At 42.3% G+C, this 21,340-nt stretch overlaps 1 protein-coding gene across 1 annotated transcript in view; it reads left to right on the top strand.

The window, feature by feature from the left end:
• The first annotated feature begins 5,753 nt into the window (after positions 1–5,753).
• The window catches only part of LOC139408255 (ceramide glucosyltransferase-like), a 41,380-nt gene continuing 25,793 nt past the window's right edge, over positions 5,754–21,340 (top strand). The window contains exons 1-2 of the mRNA XM_071151937.1: positions 5,754–6,005; positions 15,100–15,241. Of these exons, the coding sequence (XP_071008038.1) occupies positions 5,908–6,005; positions 15,100–15,241 (240 nt within the window). The 5' untranslated portion in view covers positions 5,754–5,907. The remainder of the gene's footprint in view (positions 6,006–15,099; positions 15,242–21,340) is intronic.

The raw sequence follows: 21,340 nt of genomic DNA, 5'->3' as shown, positions 1-21,340 counted from the left end.
TGACTTACCTTTTCTATTTGGGGAGGTCATAGGTCATTCACACTGACTTACCTTTTCTATTTGGGGAGGTCATAGGTCATTCACACTGACTTACCTTTTCTATTTGGGGAGGTCATAGGTCATTCACACTGACTTACCTTTTCTATTTGGGGAGGTCATAGGTCATTCACACTGACTTACCTTTTCTATTTGGGGAGGTCATAGGTCATTCACACTGACTTACCTTTTCTATTTGGGGAGGTCATAGGTCATTCACACTGACTTACCTTTTCTATTTGGGGAGGTCATAGGTCATTCACACTGACTTACCTTTTCTATTTGGGGAGGTCATAGGTCATTCACACTGACTTACCTTTTCTATTTGGGGAGGTCATAGGTCATTCACACTGACTTACCTTTTCTATTTGGGGAGGTCATAGGTCATTCACACTGACTTACCTTTTCTATTTGGGGAGGTCATAGGTCATTCACACTGACTTACCTTTTCTATTTGGGGAGGTCATAGGTCATTCACACTGACTTACCTTTTCTATTTGGGGAGGTCATAGGTCATTCACACTGACTTACCTTTTCTATTTGGGGAGGTCATAGGTCATTCACACTGAGTTACCTTTTCTATTTGGGGAGGTCATAGGTCATTCACACTGACTTACCTTTTCTATTTGGGGAGGTCATAGGTCATTCACACTGACTTACCTTTTCTATTTGGGGAGGTCATAGGTCATTCACACTGACTTACCTTTTCTATTTGGGGAGGTCATAGGTCATTCACACTGAGTTACCTTTTCTATTTGGGGAGGTCATAGGTCATTCACACTGACTTACCTTTTCTATTTGGGGAGGTCATAGGTCATTCACACTGACTTACCTTTTCTATTTGGGGAGGTCATAGGTCATTCACACTGACTTACCTTTTCTATTTGGGGAGGTCATAGGTCATTCACACTGACTTACCTTTTCTATTTGGGGAGGTCATAGGTCATTCACACTGAGTTACCTTTTCTATTTGGGGAGGTCATAGGTCATTCACACTGACTTACCTTTTCTATTTGGGGAGGTCATAGGTCATTCACACTGACTTACCTTTTCTATTTGGGGAGGTCATAGGTCATTCACACTTTGAGTGGTTTTCTCCACTTCTGTTCTTTTTTTAATGCAGGCTACCCTCACTCAAAACTGGACTCTTTTACTGTCCCTTTCTTCTTACGAGGCTTGTAAACGCCTCAACTACTGCAACACCTTCAATCCACCACAAGATGGACGTAGTAATCTAGCCTCTGGGGGAAGTGACTGGTTTATGATAGTAAAGGCGTCTATCATAAACCAGTCACTTCCCCCAGAGGCTAGATTACTACTTAGCTAAAAACAATAGTAAATCCATAAATTGTCTGTTCCATTACAACAGCATTTCATTGGAATAGGGTGAGTCAATCCCGATTGAAAACAATATGCTGTAAAACAGTAAGACACTGTTGAATGAGCCTTAATACATTTAGAATGATTTTATGGAGAAGGGTGAGATTATTTTACAGGACAAAGTCTGAGTGTTACTACAGTAATCAGTATTCTTGCGTCAGAGGTTGTTAAAGAGCACCAGAAAGGTAAAGTTTATTGTAGTAAACAAACCAACATGCTGCATGGATGAAGGTTATGTATTTTAGGCTCCTGAGTGGCGCAGAGATCTAAGGCACTGCATCTCAGTGCTAGAGGTGTCACTACAGACCCTGGTTCGATTCCAGACTGTATCACAACCGGGCCGTGATTGGGAGTCCCATAGGGCGACGCACAATTGGCCCAGCGTTGTCCGGGTTAGGGTTTGGCCCGGGGTAGGCCGTCATTGTAAAAAATTATTAGTTCTTAACTGACTTGCCTAGATAAATAAATGTACGCTCTATGGATTCATTTTGATAGATTATCACCTGTCTGTTATTTGGTAATGTTGAAATATTTTGTACTGTTCAATTTTATGTCTTAACTTGCTTTGTTCACGTGTGGCCAGTTTGTGTGTTAATTCATTCATGAACGTTTCATGTGTCACAAAAAAAGTTTTCAATTTGTTGTTTTGGGGAATTACTTTGAAAATGATATATTTATGACCTATTGTGTACTGTATGGGTATACTTGGTAACAACACAATCACATCTCCTGTCTATAACATCACACCCAATCCTTTCTATAAGAATGAATGATGGTACTCTTGTTCCCATGGATATGTGTCATTATGGTGTCATGTGACTGGAGTTTCTCCTCCGGTTGTACAGTGGGGCAAAAAAGTATTTAGTCAGCCACCAATTGTGCAAGTTCTCCAACTTAAAAAGATGAGAGAGGCCTGTAATTTTCATCCTAGGTACACTTCAACTATGACAGACATGAGAAATGAGAAATGAGAAAAAAAATTCCAGAAAATCACATTGTAGGATTTTTAATGAATTTATTTGCAAATTATGGTGGAAAATAAGTATGAACTGAGATAAGGCGGAGCTTTACCTAGCATAGACTTGTAGATGACCTGGAGCCAGTGGGTCTGGCGATGAATATGTAGCGAGGGCCAGCCGACTAGAGCATACAGGTCGCAGTGGTGGGTGGTATAAGGTGCTTTAGTAACAAAACGGATGGCACTGTGATAAACTGCATCCAGTTTGCTGAGTAGAGTATTGGAAGCTATTTTGTATATGACATCGCCGAAGTCGAGGATCGGTAGGATAGTCAGTTTTACTAGGGTAAGTTTGGCGGCGTGAGTGAAGGAGGCTTTGTTGCGAAATAGAAAGCCGACTCTAGATTTGATTTTGGATTGGAGATGTTTGATATGAGTCTGGAAGGAGAGTTTGCAGAATAGCCAGACACCTAGGTACTTATAGATGTCCACATATTCTAGGTCGGAACCATCCAGGGTGGTGATGCTAGTTGGGCGTGTGGGTGCAGGCAGCGAACGGTTGAAAAGCATGCATTTGGTTTTACTAGCGTTTAAGAGCAGTTGGAGTCCACGGAAGGAGTGTTGTATGGCATTGAAGCTCGTTTGGAGGTTATATAGCACAGTGTCCAAGGAAGGGCCTGAAGTATACAGAATGGTGTCGTCTGCGTAGAGGTGGATCAGGGAATCGCCCGCAGCAAGAGCAACATCATTGATATATACAGAGAAAAGAGTCGGTCTGAGAATTGAACCCTGTGGTACCCCCATAGAGACTGCCAGAGGACCGGACAACAGGCCCTCCGATTTGACACACTGAACTGTCTGCAAAGTAGTTGGTGAACCAGGCAAGGCAGTTATTAGAAAAACCGAGGCTACTGAGTCTGCCGATAAGAATATGGTGATTGACAGAGTCGAAAGCCTTGGCCAGGTCGATGAAGACGGCTGCACAGTACTGTCTTTTATCGATGGCGGTTATGATATCGTTTCGTACCCTCGAGCATGGCTGAGGTGCACCCGTGACCGGCTCGGAAACCGGATTGCACAGCGGAGAAGGTACGGTGGGATTCGAGATGGTCAGTGATCTGTTTGTTGGCTTGGCTTTCGAAGACCTTAGATAGGCAGGGCAGGATGGATATAGGTCTGTAACAGTTTGGGTCCAGGGTGTCTCCCCCTTTGAAGAGGGGGATGACCACGGCAGCTTTCCAATCCTTGGGGATCTCAGATGATACGAAGGAGAGGTTGAACAGGCTGGTAATAGGGGTTGCGACAATGGCGGCGGATAGTTTCAGAAATAGAGGGTCCAGATTGTCAAGCCCAGCTGATTTGTATGGGTCCAGGTTTTGCAGCTCTTTCAGAACATCTGCTATCTGGATTTAGGTAAAGGAGAAGCTGGGCAGGCTTGGGCGAGTAGCTGCGGGGGGGGGGGGGGGGGGGGCTGTTGGCCGAGGTTGGAGTAGCCAGGAGGAAGGAATGGCCAGCCGTTGAGAAATGCTTGTTGACGTTTTCGATTATCATAGATTTATCGGTGGTGGCCATGTTACCTAGCCTCAGTGCAGTGGGCAGCTGAGAGGTGTCCCAGAACTTTTTGGAGTTAGAGCTACAGGATGCAAATTTCTGCTTGAAAAAGCTGACCTTTGCTTTCCTGACTGACTGCGTATATTGGTTCCTGACTTCCCTGAACAGTTGCATATCGCGGGAACTATAAAGCACATGAGGGAACATAAGCATGCATAGATTACAGATAACCAAGGCCGAAGGTATCTCTAGACTAACATATGGTGCTCTATCTTTATATCTTGACAGTAAAATAAGCAAGGAGATAGACCAGATGCTTTTCAACTTTCTTTGGAGAAACCGTACGCATTAAATTAGTAAAACTGTTGTAATGAACACTTATGAGAATGGTGGGCTGAATTTTCTGGACTTTACTACTTTAAACAATACTTTTAAGATCAATTGGATAAAACAATTCCTAAGAAGACCCACTTCTATCTGGAATTTTAATCCTCATCATGTCTTCTCTACTTTTGGTGGCCTTAACTTCATGTTGTTTTGCAATTATAATATTAACAAAGTTCCAGTGAAACTTTCTGCTTTTCATCGGCAGGTTTTCTTGTCATGGTCCTTCATTTATAAACACAATTTTTCTCCACACAGATATTATATATGGAATAATCAGGATATATTGTATAAAAATACTTCTTTGTTTTCAGAATATTGGTTCCGAAATAATATCCTATGGGTGAGCCAACTGGTAAATGCAGAGGGTCTTTTACTCAGTTATAAGGAATTCTTATCACTTTAGAAGGTCCCTGTAACACCTAAAGATGTTGCCATTGTTTGAGATGCCATTCCCTCAGGTGTTGCTCTGTTATTCAGGAACGTGTCAAGACCTGACCCTCAGAGCCTACCTTCTATTGACCCTGTTGACTCATCAGTAGGAAAGACCTGACCCTCAGAGCCTACCTTCTATTGACCCTGTTGACTCATCAGTAGGAAAGACCTGACCCTCAGAGCCTACCTTCTATTGACCCTGTTGAATCAGTAGGAAAGACCTGACCCTCAGAGCCTACCTTCTATTGACCCTGTTGAATCAGTAGGAAAGACCTGACCCTCAGAGGCTACCTTCTGTTGACCCTGTTGAATCAGTAGGAAAGACTTGTTTCTCTTTTGGTCCATTCAACAACAGAGCGATACGAACCTTGTTTCAGCAGGATGTTGTACCTTATGTCATGCCTTATTGGAATGGATTTATTGATAATATCTGTTGGAAAAAAGTTTGGATGTTGCCACACTTGTTAACAAAATTAAGGAAGTTTCCTTTAAAATGATTCATAAATATTATCCTGCCAACTACTATATGAAGAAGTTTTGTAATGACCATCCAGAAACAGCATCTTTTTTGACATTGTATGCATGTAAGAAAACTGTGGCAAGACATCAGTAGGTTTATAATTGAACACATTTATGAAGATTTTACACTATTGTGGAGAGATGTACTGTTTGGATTGTTTACATACAATAGAAATAAGCTGAACATTTTTATGTAATTAATTTCATTATTCTTTTGGCCAAATTTCATACACACAAATGTAAATTTACAAACCGAAAACCACATTTTCGTACCCTACAAAAAGAAATTAAACTGTATTTTAAGACGGTTAAATGCTCTACTAACAAAAAATCTGTTAGAATTGTAGGTATATGTATGTCCCTTAAGGTCATTGTAATGTGATACTGTACCCCCTTGCTCGATTGTCCGTTGTCTGCAATATGATCTGTAGTAGTGGACGAGAGAGACGTGGTTCTCTGTCCTAAGATCTCGAGGTCTTTTTTTTGAGTCAGAAGACTACTGTTGTCATGGGCGGAAGTGCCGTACCCCGCCCAGTTCGTACCGTATGCGACGTTTTGGAGCAGAGTCTGTACCTCGGTGATTCGCTCACCAGTCTGCGTGGGTATTTACACCCGTGGTGTAGCTACAACAACAAGGCGCAGACATGGACCTTGTGGATCTTGCCATGCAAGGGCTCTCCGTCTTTGGATTCATTCTTTTTCTCGTCCTCTGGTTTATGCATTTCATGTCCATCATCTATGTGTAAGTATTGCCTGGTTAGTACCGGAGCCGATTTAACCGACGAGTTGATCCGTAACTAACATGAGTGTGGGCAGAGATGAGCTCTGAGTCACATCAAATTAAGTTTTTAATCAAAAACGAACGATTTCAGCACCCAAAGAATAGCCTGCAATTTTACACAGGACATTATTATGCGTAACTACGGCCTGTTTGGGTGCTGAAATCAGTAGTTACCTCCGGTCCGTCCAAACCAGTCGCCGCTCAACCGTAAACCGTTGAGTTCAGTCGTCTGGGTAAGTCGCTCAACACAAGGGAAGCAAGCTAACGGTGGGCAACTCAAAGTTGTCAAATAGTAGCAGCTTGCTATCTAACTAGTTATCTAGGCCGATATACTCCTAACCTCGCATATAACTAACTAGTCACCGTGAGCCACATGGCGAGAGAAACACTAAAGTCAGCTGACTAGTTACCTAACTAAGGTTAAGTGGGCACTGTAAAGTTGGTTAACTAAAAACGTAACTAGTAACAGTTGTTAGCTAACTATTTTGTAAGATACTACCAAAGATACTGGTAACTAATGCTACTTGTTGTTGTTTAAACCGGTGTTTCTCAGCGCTTCCTTGTGTTTCTGATGTGGTGTGATCTACAGTAACTAGATGGTTACTTTCCCGTGTAGGAATGTACTGCAGGACCAAATCGGAAAGATAGGTAGGAGCAAGCCCATGTAATGCTTTGTAGGTTAGCAGTAAAACCTTGAAATCAGCCCTTGCTTTGACAGGAAGCCAGTGTAGGGAGGCTAGCACTGGAGTAATATGATCAAATTGTTTGGTTCTAGTCAAGATTCTAGCAGCCATATTTAGCACTGAAGTTTATTTAGTGCTTTATCCGGGTAGCCGGAAAGTAGAGCATTGCACTAGTCTAACCTAGAAGTAACAAAAGCATGGATTAATTTTTCTGCATCATTTTTGGACAGAAAGTTTCAGATTTTTGCAATGTTACGTAGATGGAAAAAAGCTGTCCTTGAAACAATCTTGATGTGTTTGTCAAAAGAGAGATCAGGGTCCAGAGTAACGCCGAGGTCCTTCACAGTTTTATTTGAGATGACTGTACATCCTTCAAGATTAATTGTCAGATTCAACAGAAGATCTCTTTGTTTCTTGGAACCTAGAACAAGCATCTCTGTTATGTCTGAGTTTAAAAGTAGAAAGTTTGCAGCCATCCACTTCCTTATGTCTGAAACACAGGCTTCTAGCGAGGGCAATTTTGGGGCTTCACCATGTTTCATTGAAATGTACAGCTGTGTATCATCCGCATAGCAGGGAAAGTTAACATTATGTTTTCGAATGACATCCCCAAGAGATAAAATATAAAGTGAAAACAATAGTGGTCCTAAAACGGAACCTTGAGGAACACTGAAATGTACAGTTGATTTTTCAGAGGACAAACCATTCACAGAGACAAATTGATATCTTTCCGACAGATAAGATCTAACCAGGCCAGAACTTGTCCTTGTAGACCAATTTGGGTTTCCAATCTCTCCAAAATAATGTGGTGATCGATGGTATCAAAAGCAGCACTAAGGTCTAGGAGCACAAGGACAGATGCAGAGCCTCGGTCTGACGCCATTAAAAGGACATTTACTACCTTCACAAGTGTAGTCTCAGTGCTATGATGGGGTCTAAAACCAGACTGAAGCGTTTCGTATACATTGTTTGTCTTCAGGAAGGCAGTGAGTTGTTGCGCAACAGCCTTTTCTTTTTTTTTGAGAGGAATGGAAGATTCGATATAGGCCGATAGTTTTTTATATTTTCCGGGTCAAGGTTTGGCTTTTTCAAGAGAGACTTTATTACTGCCACTTTTAGTGAGTTTGGTACACATCCGGTGGATAGAGAGCCATTTATTATGTTCAACATAGGAGGGCCAAGCACAGGAAGCAGCTCTTTCAGTAGTTTAGTTGGAATAGGGTCCAGTATGCAGCTTGACGGTTGAGAGGCCATTATTATTTTCATCGTTGTGTCGAGATATAGTACCAAAACACTTGAGTGTCTCCCTTGATCCTTGGTCCTGGCAGAGTTGTGCAGACTCAGGACAACTGAGCTTTGAAGGATTTAAAGAGGAGTCCGTCATTTCCTTTCTAATGATCATGATATTTTCCTCAAAGAAGTTCATGAATTTATTACTGCTGAAGTGAAAGCCATCCTCTCTTGGGGAATGCTGCTTTTTAGTTAGCTTTGCAACAGTATCAAAAATAAATGTAGGATTGTTCTTATTTTCCTCAATTAAGTTGGAAAAATAGGATGATTGAGCAGCAGTGAGGGCTCTTCGATACTGCATGGTACTGTCTTTCCAAGCTAGTCGGAAGACTTCCAGTTTGGTGGAGCAGCAGTGAGGGCTCTCCGATACTGCACGGTACTGTCTTTCCAAGCTAGTCAGAAGACTTCCAGTTTGGTGGAGCAGCAGTAAGGGCTCTTCGATACTACACGGTACTGTCTTTCCAAGCTAGTCGGAACACTTCCAGTTTGGTGTGGCACCCTTTCTGTTCCAATTTTCTGGAAGCTTGCTTCAGAGCTCGGGTATTTTCTGTGTACCAGGGAGCTAGTTTCTTATGACAATGTTTTTAGTTTTTAGGGGTGCAACTGCATCTTGGGTATTGTGCAAGTGGTACATACAAGACACAACAACATAAGACACTAAAACATGGAGGCTACAGTATAAAGGATTAGAATCATTCTATGTAATCACGCGGTATGTATACAAATAAAGTAATTGAAAACACATCTATCTTTTTGACCGCGAAACATAGAAACGCACAGTTTTTACATAAGCTTATGTTGGAGTGCTGCTGAAGATAATGAATATGAAGTTGACATTAAAAAAAAATCCCTTCAAGTGATTTGCTTTGTATAAAAGTAAAGACGGCTTCAAAATGGTATAGCATAGACTGTAGTTGGAGGAAACATGGTTTAAAAGTTGATACATTTGAGCTCCTACCAACAGGTCATTAAAAACTGTAATATCTTATTTTTCACCGAATCGTGGCTGAACGACGACACGGATAACATGTAGCTTGCTGGGTTTTCCGTTCCTCAGCAAGATAGAACAGCCGCCTCCGGTAAGACAAGGGGTGGTGGTCTGTATCTATTTGTCAACAACAGCCGGTGTGCGAAATCAAATATTAAGGACGTCTCAAGGTTTTGCTCACCTGAGGTAGAGTATCTCATGATAAGCTGTAGACTACACTATTTACCAAGAAAGTTCTCATCTATATTATTCGTAGCCATCTATTTACCACTACAAACCGATGCTAGCATGAAGACCGCACTCAACCAACTTTATAAGGCCATAAGCAAACAAGAAAATGCTAATCCAGAGGTGGCGCTCCTAGTGGCCGGGGACTTTAATGCAGGGAAACTGTTACATGTGCAACAAGAGTGGAAAAAAAACCTCTAGGCCACCTTTACTCCACACACAGAGACGCGGAACTAAGCTCTCCCTCGCCCTCCATTTGGCAACTCTGACCAGGTAGACAACAACACATTCGGCACTCTGATCCTCAACATGGGGGGCCCCTCAGGGGTGTGCGCTAAGTCCCCTCCTGTACTTCCTGTTCACTCATGACTGCGTGGCCAAGCACGACTCCAACACCATCATTAAGTTTGCAGACAACACAACAGTGGTAGGCCTGATCACCGATAACAATGAGACAAGCCTATAGGGAGGAGGTTAGAGACCTGGTCGTGTGGTGCCAGGACAACAACCTCTCCCTCAACGTGAGCAATACAAAGGAGATGATTGTGGACTGCAGGAAAAGGAGGACCGAGTAGGCCCCATTCTCATCGATTGGGCTGTAGTGGAGCAGGTTGAGAGCTTCAAGTCCTTGTTGTCCACATCACCCGGGAGGCATTGTACCATCTAAACCGCTGTGAAATGTATGTTCCATAACTCAAAATATTGTATTTTCAGCTGTTTGAAGCTGGTGGACAAAACCAAACGTAAAAGATGCAAAAACAAAACTTAAGCACAGATAGCATAGAAATAACGCACACGGAATATAGACTTAGACTTGGCTTCAATGACTGACAGATCTATAACTCACATTTCTATGTGAATTTGGTCAGATTGCCCAAAAAGTGACACATTGCAGCTTTAAAACATCCTAAAATCCCTAATCGAAATGTTTTTATTATGTAAACCGCCAAGTGGGTCAGTTTCCGCAACAACGAAGAGCGTTGAAGCTAGAGGTTCCATTTTGCGTCTGTTTAGGTGCCCTGGCTAACAGCAAACCCTTGCACATGCTCAGATACTGTGTGAGAGCCAAGTGTTGCATCTCGCTCATATCAATATCCTAGCTTATTCATTAATGATAGGACCTGCTTTACAGAAGTTGTGAGACATTGCAAGCCAAGTCAAGAAATTGCGAGATACAGCATTGTATTGCAAGATACAGCTTTTGATTGCCGATAGATAGGCCATGGTAGGCCTAGGCCATGGTAGGCCTAGGCCATGGTAGGCCTAGGCCATGGTAGGCCTAGGCCATGGTAGGCCTAGGCCATGGTAGGCCTAGGCCATGGTTCTGACTGTCTGCATGTTGGCCGACCTGCCTGTGTTGTCCCCTCTCTTTCCGTCTCTCGCTAGGTCACTATGAAGGATGCCAGTGTTCTGTGTCCCTCCTCTCTCTTTCCGTCTCTCGCTAGGTCGCTATGAAGGATACCAGTGTTCTGTGTCCCTCCTCTCTCTTTCTGTCTCTCGCTAGGTCGCTATGAAGGATACCAGTGTTCTGTGTCCCTCCCCTCTCTTTCTGTCTCTCGCTAGGTCGCTACGAAGGATGCCAGTGTTCTGTGTCGCTCCGAAGTATGGCAACTAATCAGTCTCCTCCGTTTCAAAAATACTGAATCTTAGGTGCCCGATTCCTTGCAGAATCGAATGTTGACACTCAGAAATGGGAATCGCCGTGGCAGGGGGTCGAGGAATAAATGATTTTGGAGTCGACTCCAGCACTATGTCATCGTCGTTAACAGTTAGGAAAACGTAAAGTAGGGATCGGCGATTATATCGGTATAATTCAAATGTTCGTTTTAGCGCAACGTTCCAAATGCCTTTTATAAACTGGATGGTTCTAGGCCTGAATGTTGATTGGCTGACAGCCGTGGTATATCAGACCGTATACCACGGGTATGACAAAACATGTATTTTTCCTGCTCTAATTACATTGGTAACCAGTTTATAACAGCAATAAGGCACCTTTGGTTTGTGGTATAATTGCCAATGTACCACCGCATTGCGTCGTGCTTGAGAACATCCCTTAGCCGTGGTATATTGGCCATATACCACAACCCCTCGTGCCTTATTGCTTAAATATAGTGCAAGAATCAATGTTTTTATTGACATTTATTACCTTTTTTAAGAGCGTTCTCTGTCTTTGGTCTCATCTCCTTCTGTGCACTGTGCACCTTCCCTCTCCACAGACACCAAGCCCCTCCCTCTGCCGCTCACAACAACAACAACAACAGAAGACAAAAGATAACTTGTTCTCTGACAACGAGCAGATTCAACTCGCTATTTGAGGTTTGCTACAACAGAATCGGTCATATGGACCCCGAAACATATTGAGACACTATTTGACTGTAATAGGGGAGACCTTGACCTTTCTAATGATACCCTATTTATGTCTCAACTCCCAACATGTCGAACAGACCAGACCCTACTAAAACGAGAGGATCAATGAACAGAGCAGACCCTACTAAAACGAGAGGATCAATGAACAGAGCAGACCCTACTAAAACGAGAGGATCAATGAACATGTTGAGCAGAGCAGACCCTACTAAAACGAGAGGATCAATGAACATGTTGAGCAGAGCAGACCCTACTAAAACGAGAGGATCAATGAACAGAGCAGACCCTACTAAAACGACAAGATCAATGAACATGTTGAGCAGAGCAGACCCTACTAAAACGAGAGGATCAATGAACAGAGCAGACCCTACTAAAACGAGAGGATCAATGAACAGAGCAGACCCTACTAAAACGAGAGGATCAATGAACAGAGCAGACCCTACTAAAACGAGAGGATCAATGAACAGAGCAGATCCTACTAAAACGAGAGGATCAATGAACAGAGCAGACCCTACTAAAACGAGAGGATCAATGAACAGAGCAGACCCTACTAAAACGAGAGGATCAATGAACATGTTGAACAGAGCAGACCCTTCCGGCTTCCTGTCTCGTCCGTGTTTCCTTTTATACATGTTCAGTGAGCATAAAAATATACTTTTTTAAAATAACGAATTGGCTTCTCATTCTGAGAAATAAGCATCTTAATAAGCATCTTAATAAGCATCTTATCCAGGTAGGCCACTTGATTTCGACATGTAAACAAAGTTAACAGGCTTGTTGTTAAAACATTTGGAGACGGAAGCAAATAGTTCCAAGTTGGCTGGACTTTAAATATGAAGTTTAGCTGGCTACTCACTAGCACGTGGACTTTAAATATGAAGTTTAGCTGGCTACTCACTAGCATGTGGACTTTAAATATGAAGTTTAGCTGGCTACTCACTAGCATGTGGACTTTAAATATGAAGTTTAGCTGGCTACTCACTAGCACGTGGGCTTTAAATATGAAGTTTAGCTGGCTACTCACTAGCACGTGGACTTTAAATATGAAGTTTAGCTGGCTACTCACTAGCATGTGGACTTTAAATATGAAGTTTAGCTGGCTACTCACTAGCATGTGGACTTTAAATATGAAGTTTAGCTGGCTACTCACTAGCATGTGGACTTTAAATATGAAGTTTAGCTGGCTACTCACTAGCACGTGGACTTTAAATATGAAGTTTAGCTGGCTACTCACTAGCACGTGGACTGTAAATATGAAGTTTAGCTGGCTACTCACTAGCATGTGGACTTTAAATATGAAGTTTAGCTGGCTACTCACTAGCATGTGGACTTTAAATATGAAGTTTAGCTGGCTACTCACTAGCTCGTGGACTTTAAATATGAAGTTTAGCTGGCTACTCACTAGCATGTGGACTTTAAATATGAAGTTTAGCTGGCTACTCACTAGCACGTGGACTTTAAATATGAAGTTTAGCTGGCTACTCACTAGCACTTGGACTTTAAATATGAAGTTTAGCTGGCTACTCACTAGCATGTGGACTTTAAATATGAAGTTTAGCTGGCTACTCACTAGCACGTGGACTTTAAATATGAAGTTTAGCTGGCTACTCACTAGCATGTGGACTTTAAATATGAAGTTTAGCTGGCTACTCACTAGCACTTGGACTTTAAATATGAAGTTTAGCTGGCTACTCACTAGCATGTGGACTTTAAATATGAAGTTTAGCTGGCTACTCACTAGCATGTGGACTTTAAATATGAAGTTTAGCTGGCTACTCACTAGCTCGTGGACTTTAAATATGAAGTTTAGCTGGCTACTCACTAGCATGTGGACTTTAAATATGAAGTTTAGCTGGCTACTCACTAGCACGTGGGCTTTAAATATGAAGTTTAGCTGGCTACTCACTAGCACGTGGACTTTAAATATGAAGTTTAGCTGGCTACTCACTAGCACGTGGACTTTAAATATGAAGTTTAGCTGGCTACTCACTAGCACGTGGGCTTTAAATATGAAGTTTAGCTGGCTACTCACTAGCACGTGGGCTTTAAATATGAAGTTTAGCTGGCTACTCACTAGCACGTGGGCTTTAAATATGAAGTTTAGCTGGCTACTCACTAGCACGTGGACTTTAAATATGAAGTTTAGCTGGCTACTCACTAGCACTTGGACTTTAAATATGAAGTTTAGCTGGCTACTCACTAGCATGTGGACTTTAAATATGAAGTTTAGCTGGCTACTCACTAGCATGGGGACTTTAAATATGAAGTTTAGCTGGCTACTCACTAGCATGTGGACTTTAAATATGAAGTTTAGCTGGCTACTCACTAGCACGTGGGCTTGTGCTTGAGAGATTGTTTATGAGGCCTTGTTAATGATCTATACTGCCTGCTACCAGAAGTTGGTCTTTCAAATCAAAGTTTATTTGTCACGTGCGCCGAATACAACAGGTAGACCTCACAGTGAAATGCCGAATACAACAGGTAGACCTCACAGTGAAATGCTTACTTACAGGCTCTAACCAACAGTGCAAAAAAGGTATTAGGTGAACAATGGGTAACTAAAGAAATAAAAACAACAGTAAAAAGACTGGCTATATACAGTAGAGAGGTTATATACAGTAGAGGCTATATACAGTAGAGGCTATATACCTTAGAGAGGCTACATACAGTAGAGAGGCTACATACAGTAGAGAGGCTATATAAATTAGAGAGGCTATATAAATTAGAGAAGCCATATACAGTAGAGAGGCTATATACAGTAGAGAGGCTATATACAGTAGAGAGGCTATATACAGTAGAGAGGCTATATACAGTAGAGAGGCTACATACAGTAGAGAGTATTTATTAGTGGATGTGCGTACTGGTTAAATTTAACTAAAAGGTTGTTTTCATAGATCGACCTGAAAGCCAGATCACTGATTATTGCAACAACAGCAAAAAAAATGTTAAAACTATTTTGATAAAATAATGATATTATTAGCCTGATTTCATAAACACTGAATTCATTAGATTATTGCTGTTTGAAATGTGGGGTATTTTTACCTTTTTATTTGTACAACAAAGCTTATTTAGAGAACATTAAAAATATATATATATTGATAGATATTATATATCTATCTCGTGAATCGCCGTTAAGTTTGAAAAATAATCTAAATATGATTTTTGTGGCCATTTCGCCCAGCCCTATTCGTGTGGTTGAGTCCGTTCTGTGGTAACATAGACTCTTAACAGTGTGATTAAACTTCGTTGTCTCTTGCTGAAACAAGCAACAAACAAGTCTTTGGTTGCCTAGGCCTTACCCCTACAATGCAGCAGCACACGCAGAAGTATAAGTAACAGTTGTGCTTGTCTGTCTCTCCTGTAGCCGACTCTGTCTCAATAAGAAGAGCCCTGACAATAACGTTGTAATTGTGCTTGTCTGTCTCTCCTGTAGCCGACTCTGTCTCAATAAGAAGAGCCCTGACAATAACGTTGTAATTGTGCTTGTCTGTCTCTCCTGTAGCCGACTTTGTCTCAATAAGAAGAGCCCTGACAAGCAGCCCTACAGTAAGCTGTCGGGGGTCTCTCTACTGAAGCCTCTGAAAGGAGTAGACCCCAACCTCATCAATAACCTGGAGACTTTCTTTGAGCTCGACTACCCCACGGTACTACCAGTTCTATATCCTACATGTCTATACCCTATCCCTCCACGGTACTACCAGTTCTATATCCTACATGTCTATACCCTATCCCTCCACGGTACTACCAGTTCTATATCCTACATGTCTATACCCTATCCCTCCACGGTACTACCAGTTCTATATCCTACATGTCTATACCCTATCCCTCCACGGTACTACCAGTTCTATATCCTACATGTCTATACCCTATCCCTCCACGGTACTACCAGTTCTATATCCTACATGTCTATACCCTATCCCTCCACGGTACTACCAGTTCTATATCCTACATGTCTATACCCTATCCCTCAACGGTACTACCAGTTCTATATCCTACACGTCTATACCCTATCCCTCCACGGTACTACCAGTTCTATATCCTACATGTCTATGTCCTATACCCTATCCCTCCACGGTACTACCTGTTCTATATCCTACATGTCTATGTCCTATACCCTATCCCTCCACGGTACTACCTGTTCTATATCCTACATGTCTATACCCTATCCCTCCACGGTACTACCTGTTCTATATCCTACATGTCTATACCCTATCCCCCCACGGTACTACCTGTTCTATATCCTACATGTCTATGTCCTATACCCTATCCCTCCACGGTACTACCTGTTCTATATCCTACATGTCTATACCCTATCCCTCCACGGTACTACCTGTTCTATATCCTGCATGTCTATACCCTATCCCTCCACGGTACTACCTGTTCTATATTGTACGTGTCTATACCCTATCCCTCCACGGTACTACCTGTTCTATATCCTACATGTCTATGTGCTATATCCTATCCCCCCACGGTACTACCTGTTCTATATCCTACATGTCTATGTCCTATACCCTATCCCTCCACGGTACTACCTGTTCTACATCCTACATGTCTATACCCTATCCCTCCACGGTACTACCTGTTCTAGATCCTACATGTCTATGTCCTATACCCAATCCCTCCACGGTACTACCTGTTCTATATGCTACATGTCTATACCCTATCCCTCCACGGTACTACCTGTTCTATATCCTACATGTCTATACCCTATCCCTCCACGGTACTACCTGTTCTATATCCTGCATGTCTATACCCTATCCCTCCACGGTACTACCTGTTCTATATCGTACGTGTCTATACCCTATCCCTGCACGGTACTACCTGTTCTATATTGTACGTGTCTATACCCTATCCCTCCACGGTACTACCTGTTCTATATCCTACATGTCTATACCCTATCCCTCCACGGTACTACCTGTTCTATATCCTACATGTCTATACCCTATCCCCCCACGGTACTACCTGTTCTATATCCTACATGTCTATGTCCTATATCCTATCCCCCCACGGTACTTACTACCTGTTCTATATCCTACATGTCTATACCCTATACCCTATCCCTCCACGGTACTACCTGTTCTATATCCTACATGTCTATGTCCTATACCCTATCCCTCCACGGTACTACCTGTTATACATCCTACATGTCTATACCCTATCCCTCCACGGTACTACCTGTTCTATATCCTACATGTCTATACCCTATACCCTATCCCCCCACGGTACTACCTGGTCTATATCCTACATGTCTATGTCCTATACCCAATCCCTCCACGGTACTACCTGTTCTATATGCTACATGTCTATACCCTATCACTCCACGGTACTACCTGTTCTATATTGTACGTGTCTATATCCTAATTGGAACCTCTTCTATAGGCTTGAGCATAACTACCCCACGGTACGAACTGGAACAACACTGTTTGCAAAGAGTTCATTTCTCTCCCAGACGGTCTCGCCACAATGTTTCAGTGACTCTCTATCAGTCTGCTGTTAGAATGTTGCAGTGCAGTTAGACAGGGCAGAGTCATGCATTATAGGTTGCAGGCACAGCAAGCAAGTACTACGTGCTGCTTCCTGTAGAACAAGTACTACGTGCTGCTTCCTGTAGAACAAGTACTACATGCTGCTTCCTGTAGAACAAGTACTACGTGCTGCTTCCTGTAGAACAAGTACTACGTGCTGCTTCCTGTAGAACAAGTACTACATGCTGCTTCCTGTAGAACAAGTACTACGTGCTGCTTCCTGTAGAACAAGTACTACGTGCTGCTTCCTGTAGAACAAGTACTACGTGCTGCTTCCTGTAGAACAAGTACTACGTGCTGCTTCCTGTAGAACAAGTACTACGTGCTGCTTCCTGTAGAACAAGTACTACGTGCTGCTTCCTGTAGAACAAGTACTACGTGCTGCTTCCTGTAGAACACGTACTACGTGCTGCTTCCTGTTGAACAAGTACTACGTGCTGCTTCCTGTAGAACAAGTACTACGTGCTGCTTCCTGTAGAACAAGTACTACGTGCTGCTTCCTGTAGAACAAGTACTACGTGCTGCTTCCTGTAGAACAAGTACTACGTGCTGCTTCCTGTAGAATAAGTACTATGTGCTGCTTCCTGTAGTTACAAGTGCAGCTTCCTGTAGAACAAGTACTACGTGCTGCATCCTGTAGAACAAGTACTACGTGCTGCTTCCTGTAGAATAAGTACTATGTGCTGCTTCCTGTAGTTACAAGTTCAGCTTCCTGTAGAACAAGTACTACGTGCTGCTTCCTGTAGAACAAGTACTACGTGCTGCTTCCTGTAGCTACAACTTGTTCAATATACTTGTGAAAACACTACACAAAGTATCCCTGATGTTGGTGCAGGTTACCAACCAAACCAGATGATTGACACAACGTTAGCCTTTCACAACTATTACTTGATGTTGGTGCAGGTTACCAACCAAACCAGATGATTGACACAACGTTAGCCTTTCACAACTATTACTTGATGTTGATTTGCGTCAACATTATACCACGGTACATACATCACTTCAACATGACGTGAGGAGGGATGGGTTAAGGCTAGTCTGTTATAAAATAAAAACAATGAAGTAGCCGTGATGACGAGTGGGATGCAGCACCTGTTGAGCAGCGTTTATACGTTGGAGCAGTGTGCAGAGCACTACACTATAATTTCATTGCCTGGGGCAGCAGGTAGCCTAGCGGTTAGAGCGTTGGGCCAGTAACCGAAAGGCTGACAAGGTAAAAATCGGTTGTTCTGCTCCTGAACAAGGCAGTTTAACCCACTGTTCCCTGCTAGGCCATCATTGTAAATAAGAATTTGTTCTTAAAACCTCTTATGGATTGGCCCTTTTTTTTCAATTTCCTCCTACCTAACATACCCAAAACTAACTGCCTGTAGCTCAGGACCTGAAGCAAGGATATGCATATTCTTGGTACCATTTGATAACACATTCGATTTGGTAAAAGATAATTCAAAGAAAAAATATATATTCCATCATCTTTGAAATGCAAGAGAAAGGCCATAATGTATTATTCCAGCCAAGGTGCAATTTAGATATTGGCCACTAGATGGCAACAGTGCATGTGCTAAGTTTTATCCTAATCCACATTGCATTTCTCTTCAAAATGTTGTATCAAGACTGGCCAGATGTGCCTAATTTCTTTATTAGTTAGTTCAAAACTGCACTCTCCTCAAACAGTAGCATGATATTATTTCACTGTAATAGCTACTGTAAATTGGGCAATGCAGTTAAATTAACAATAATGTATGCTTTCTTTCAATATCAGACATGTCTATGTCCTTGGAAATGTTACTTACAACTTCATGCTAAAGCATTAGATTCCGTTAGCTCAACCTCATGCTAAAGCATTAGCTTCCGTTAGCTCAACTTCATGCTAAAGCATTAGCTTCCGTTAGCTCAACCTCATGCTAAAGCATTAGCTTCCGTTAGCTCAACTTCATGCTAAAGCATTAGCTTCCGTTAGCTCAACCGTCGCACAGGGGACCCACCAATCCTGCAGAAGTTTTAACTGACCTGCCTAGTTAAATAAATAAAATATGACCAAGAGCACAGGCCTGTCTGTAGGCTTTTCAAGCTTCACTACAGGCTTTACAGGAAAGAAAACGTCTCAAACGGTAAAAAAATTAATTATATTACCCATATTACTGGAGCCATCTTTTTTTTTTTTTTCAATCCTGTGTGAAATTTCATTTGATTTAATTTAACAAACCATGTCGAACCAGGTTTACCTCTAGGATTTTGCCTGTGCTTAGCGCCATTCTGTAAAAAAAAAAAAATATCCTGGAAAAACTCCCCAGTCCTTAACAATTACAAGCATACTCATAACATGATGCAGCCACCACTAAGCTTGAAAATATGGAGAGTGGTACTCCATAATGTATTGGATTGGATTTGCCCCAAACATCACACTTTGTATTCAGGACAAAAATATAATTTCCTCGCCACATTTTTTGCAGTTTTACTGTAGTGCCTTGTTGTCACGCCCCGACCATAGAGAGCCTTTTATTTCTCTATTTTTGGTTAGGTCAGGGTGTGATTTAGGGTGGGCATTCTAGGTTTTCTGTTTCTATGTTTTCTATTTCTTTGTTGTTTTTGCCATGTGTAGTTCCCAATCAGAGGCAGCTGTCTATCGTTGTCTCTGATTGGGGATCATATATAAGTTGTGATTTTCCGTTTGGGTTTTGTGGGGTGTTGTTTTTCGTTTAGTATCTGTGCCTGACGGAACTGTTCGCTTTACTTTTTGTATTCGTTATTTTTGTTTGAGTGATTCTTGACAATCATGAACACTTTCCACGCTGCGCTTTGGTCCACTCTTTACGACGACGAGCGTTGCACTTGTTGCAAACAGGATCCATGTTTTGGAATATATTTATTTGTATTCTGTTCAGACTTCCTTCTTTTCACTCTGTCAGTTAGGTTAGTATTGTGGAATAACTACAATGTTGTTGATCCATCCTCAGTGTTCTCCAATCACAGACATTAAACTCTGTAACTGCTTTAGAGTCAGCATTGGCCTCATGTTGAAATCCCTGAGCAGTTTCCTTCATCTCCAGCAACTGAGTTAGGAAGAACACCTCTGTCTTTTTAGTGACGGGGTGTATTGATACACCATCCAATGTGTAATTAATAACTTCACCATGTTGCTCAAAGGGATATTCCATGTCAGTTTTATTTTTTTACCCATCTACCAATCGGTGCCCTTTTTTGCAAAGCATTGGAAAACCTCCCTGGTCGAATCTGTGTTTGAAATTCACTGCTGGACTGAGGGACCTTACAATTACAGATAATTTGTATGTGCGGGGTACAGAGATGAGGTAATCATTAAACAATCATGTAACTTATTATGTGACTTGTTAAGCACATTTTTACTGCTGAACTTATTTATGCTTGACTTAACAAAATGGTTGAATACTTATTGACTCAAGACATCTCAGCTTTTCATTTTGTGTGTGTGTGTGTGTGTGTGTGTGTGTGTGTTTAACTGAAGAGTGAAGGTTTCATGCGGTGTTTTCCCCTGACTGACACATTGACATGCAGATCTTTATGCCACACAAGATGGGTCAAGGCAGCTGTCAGTATGAGGCCCGTTAACCAGACCAGGGTAATAACATAGCAGGCCCGTTAACCAGACCAGGGTAATAACATGGCAGCTGTCAGTATGAGGACCGTTAACCAGACCAGGGTAATAACATTGCAGGCCCGTTAACCAGACCAGGGTAATAACATGGCAGCTGTCAGTATGAGGCCCGTTAACCAGACCAGGGTAATAACATAGCAGGCCCGTTAACCAGACCAGGGTAATAACAAGGCAGCTGTCAGTATGAGGCCCGTTACCCAGACCAGGGTAATAACATAGCAGGCCCGTTAACCAGACCAGGGTAATAACAAGGCAGCTGTCAGTATGAGGCCCGTTAACCAGACCAGGGTAATAACATAGCAGGCCCGTTAACCAGACCAGGGTAATAACAAGGCAGCTGTCAGTATGAGGCCCGTTAACCAGACCAGGGTAATAACATAGCAGGCCCGTTAACCAGACCAGGGTAATAACAAGGCAGCTGTCAGTATGAGGCCCGTTACCCAGACCAGGATAATAACATAGCAGGCCCGTTAACCAGACCAGGGTAATAACATGGCAGCTGTCAGTATGAGGACCGTTAACCAGACCAGGGTAATAACATTGCAGGCCCGTTAACCAGACCAGGGTAATAACATGGCAGCTGT

Source organism: Oncorhynchus clarkii, chromosome 5 (assembly GCF_045791955.1).
Source record: "Oncorhynchus clarkii lewisi isolate Uvic-CL-2024 chromosome 5, UVic_Ocla_1.0, whole genome shotgun sequence".
Taxonomy (NCBI): Eukaryota; Metazoa; Chordata; class Actinopteri; order Salmoniformes; family Salmonidae; genus Oncorhynchus; species Oncorhynchus clarkii.
This window is presented reverse-complemented; position numbering and strand designations above follow the sequence as displayed.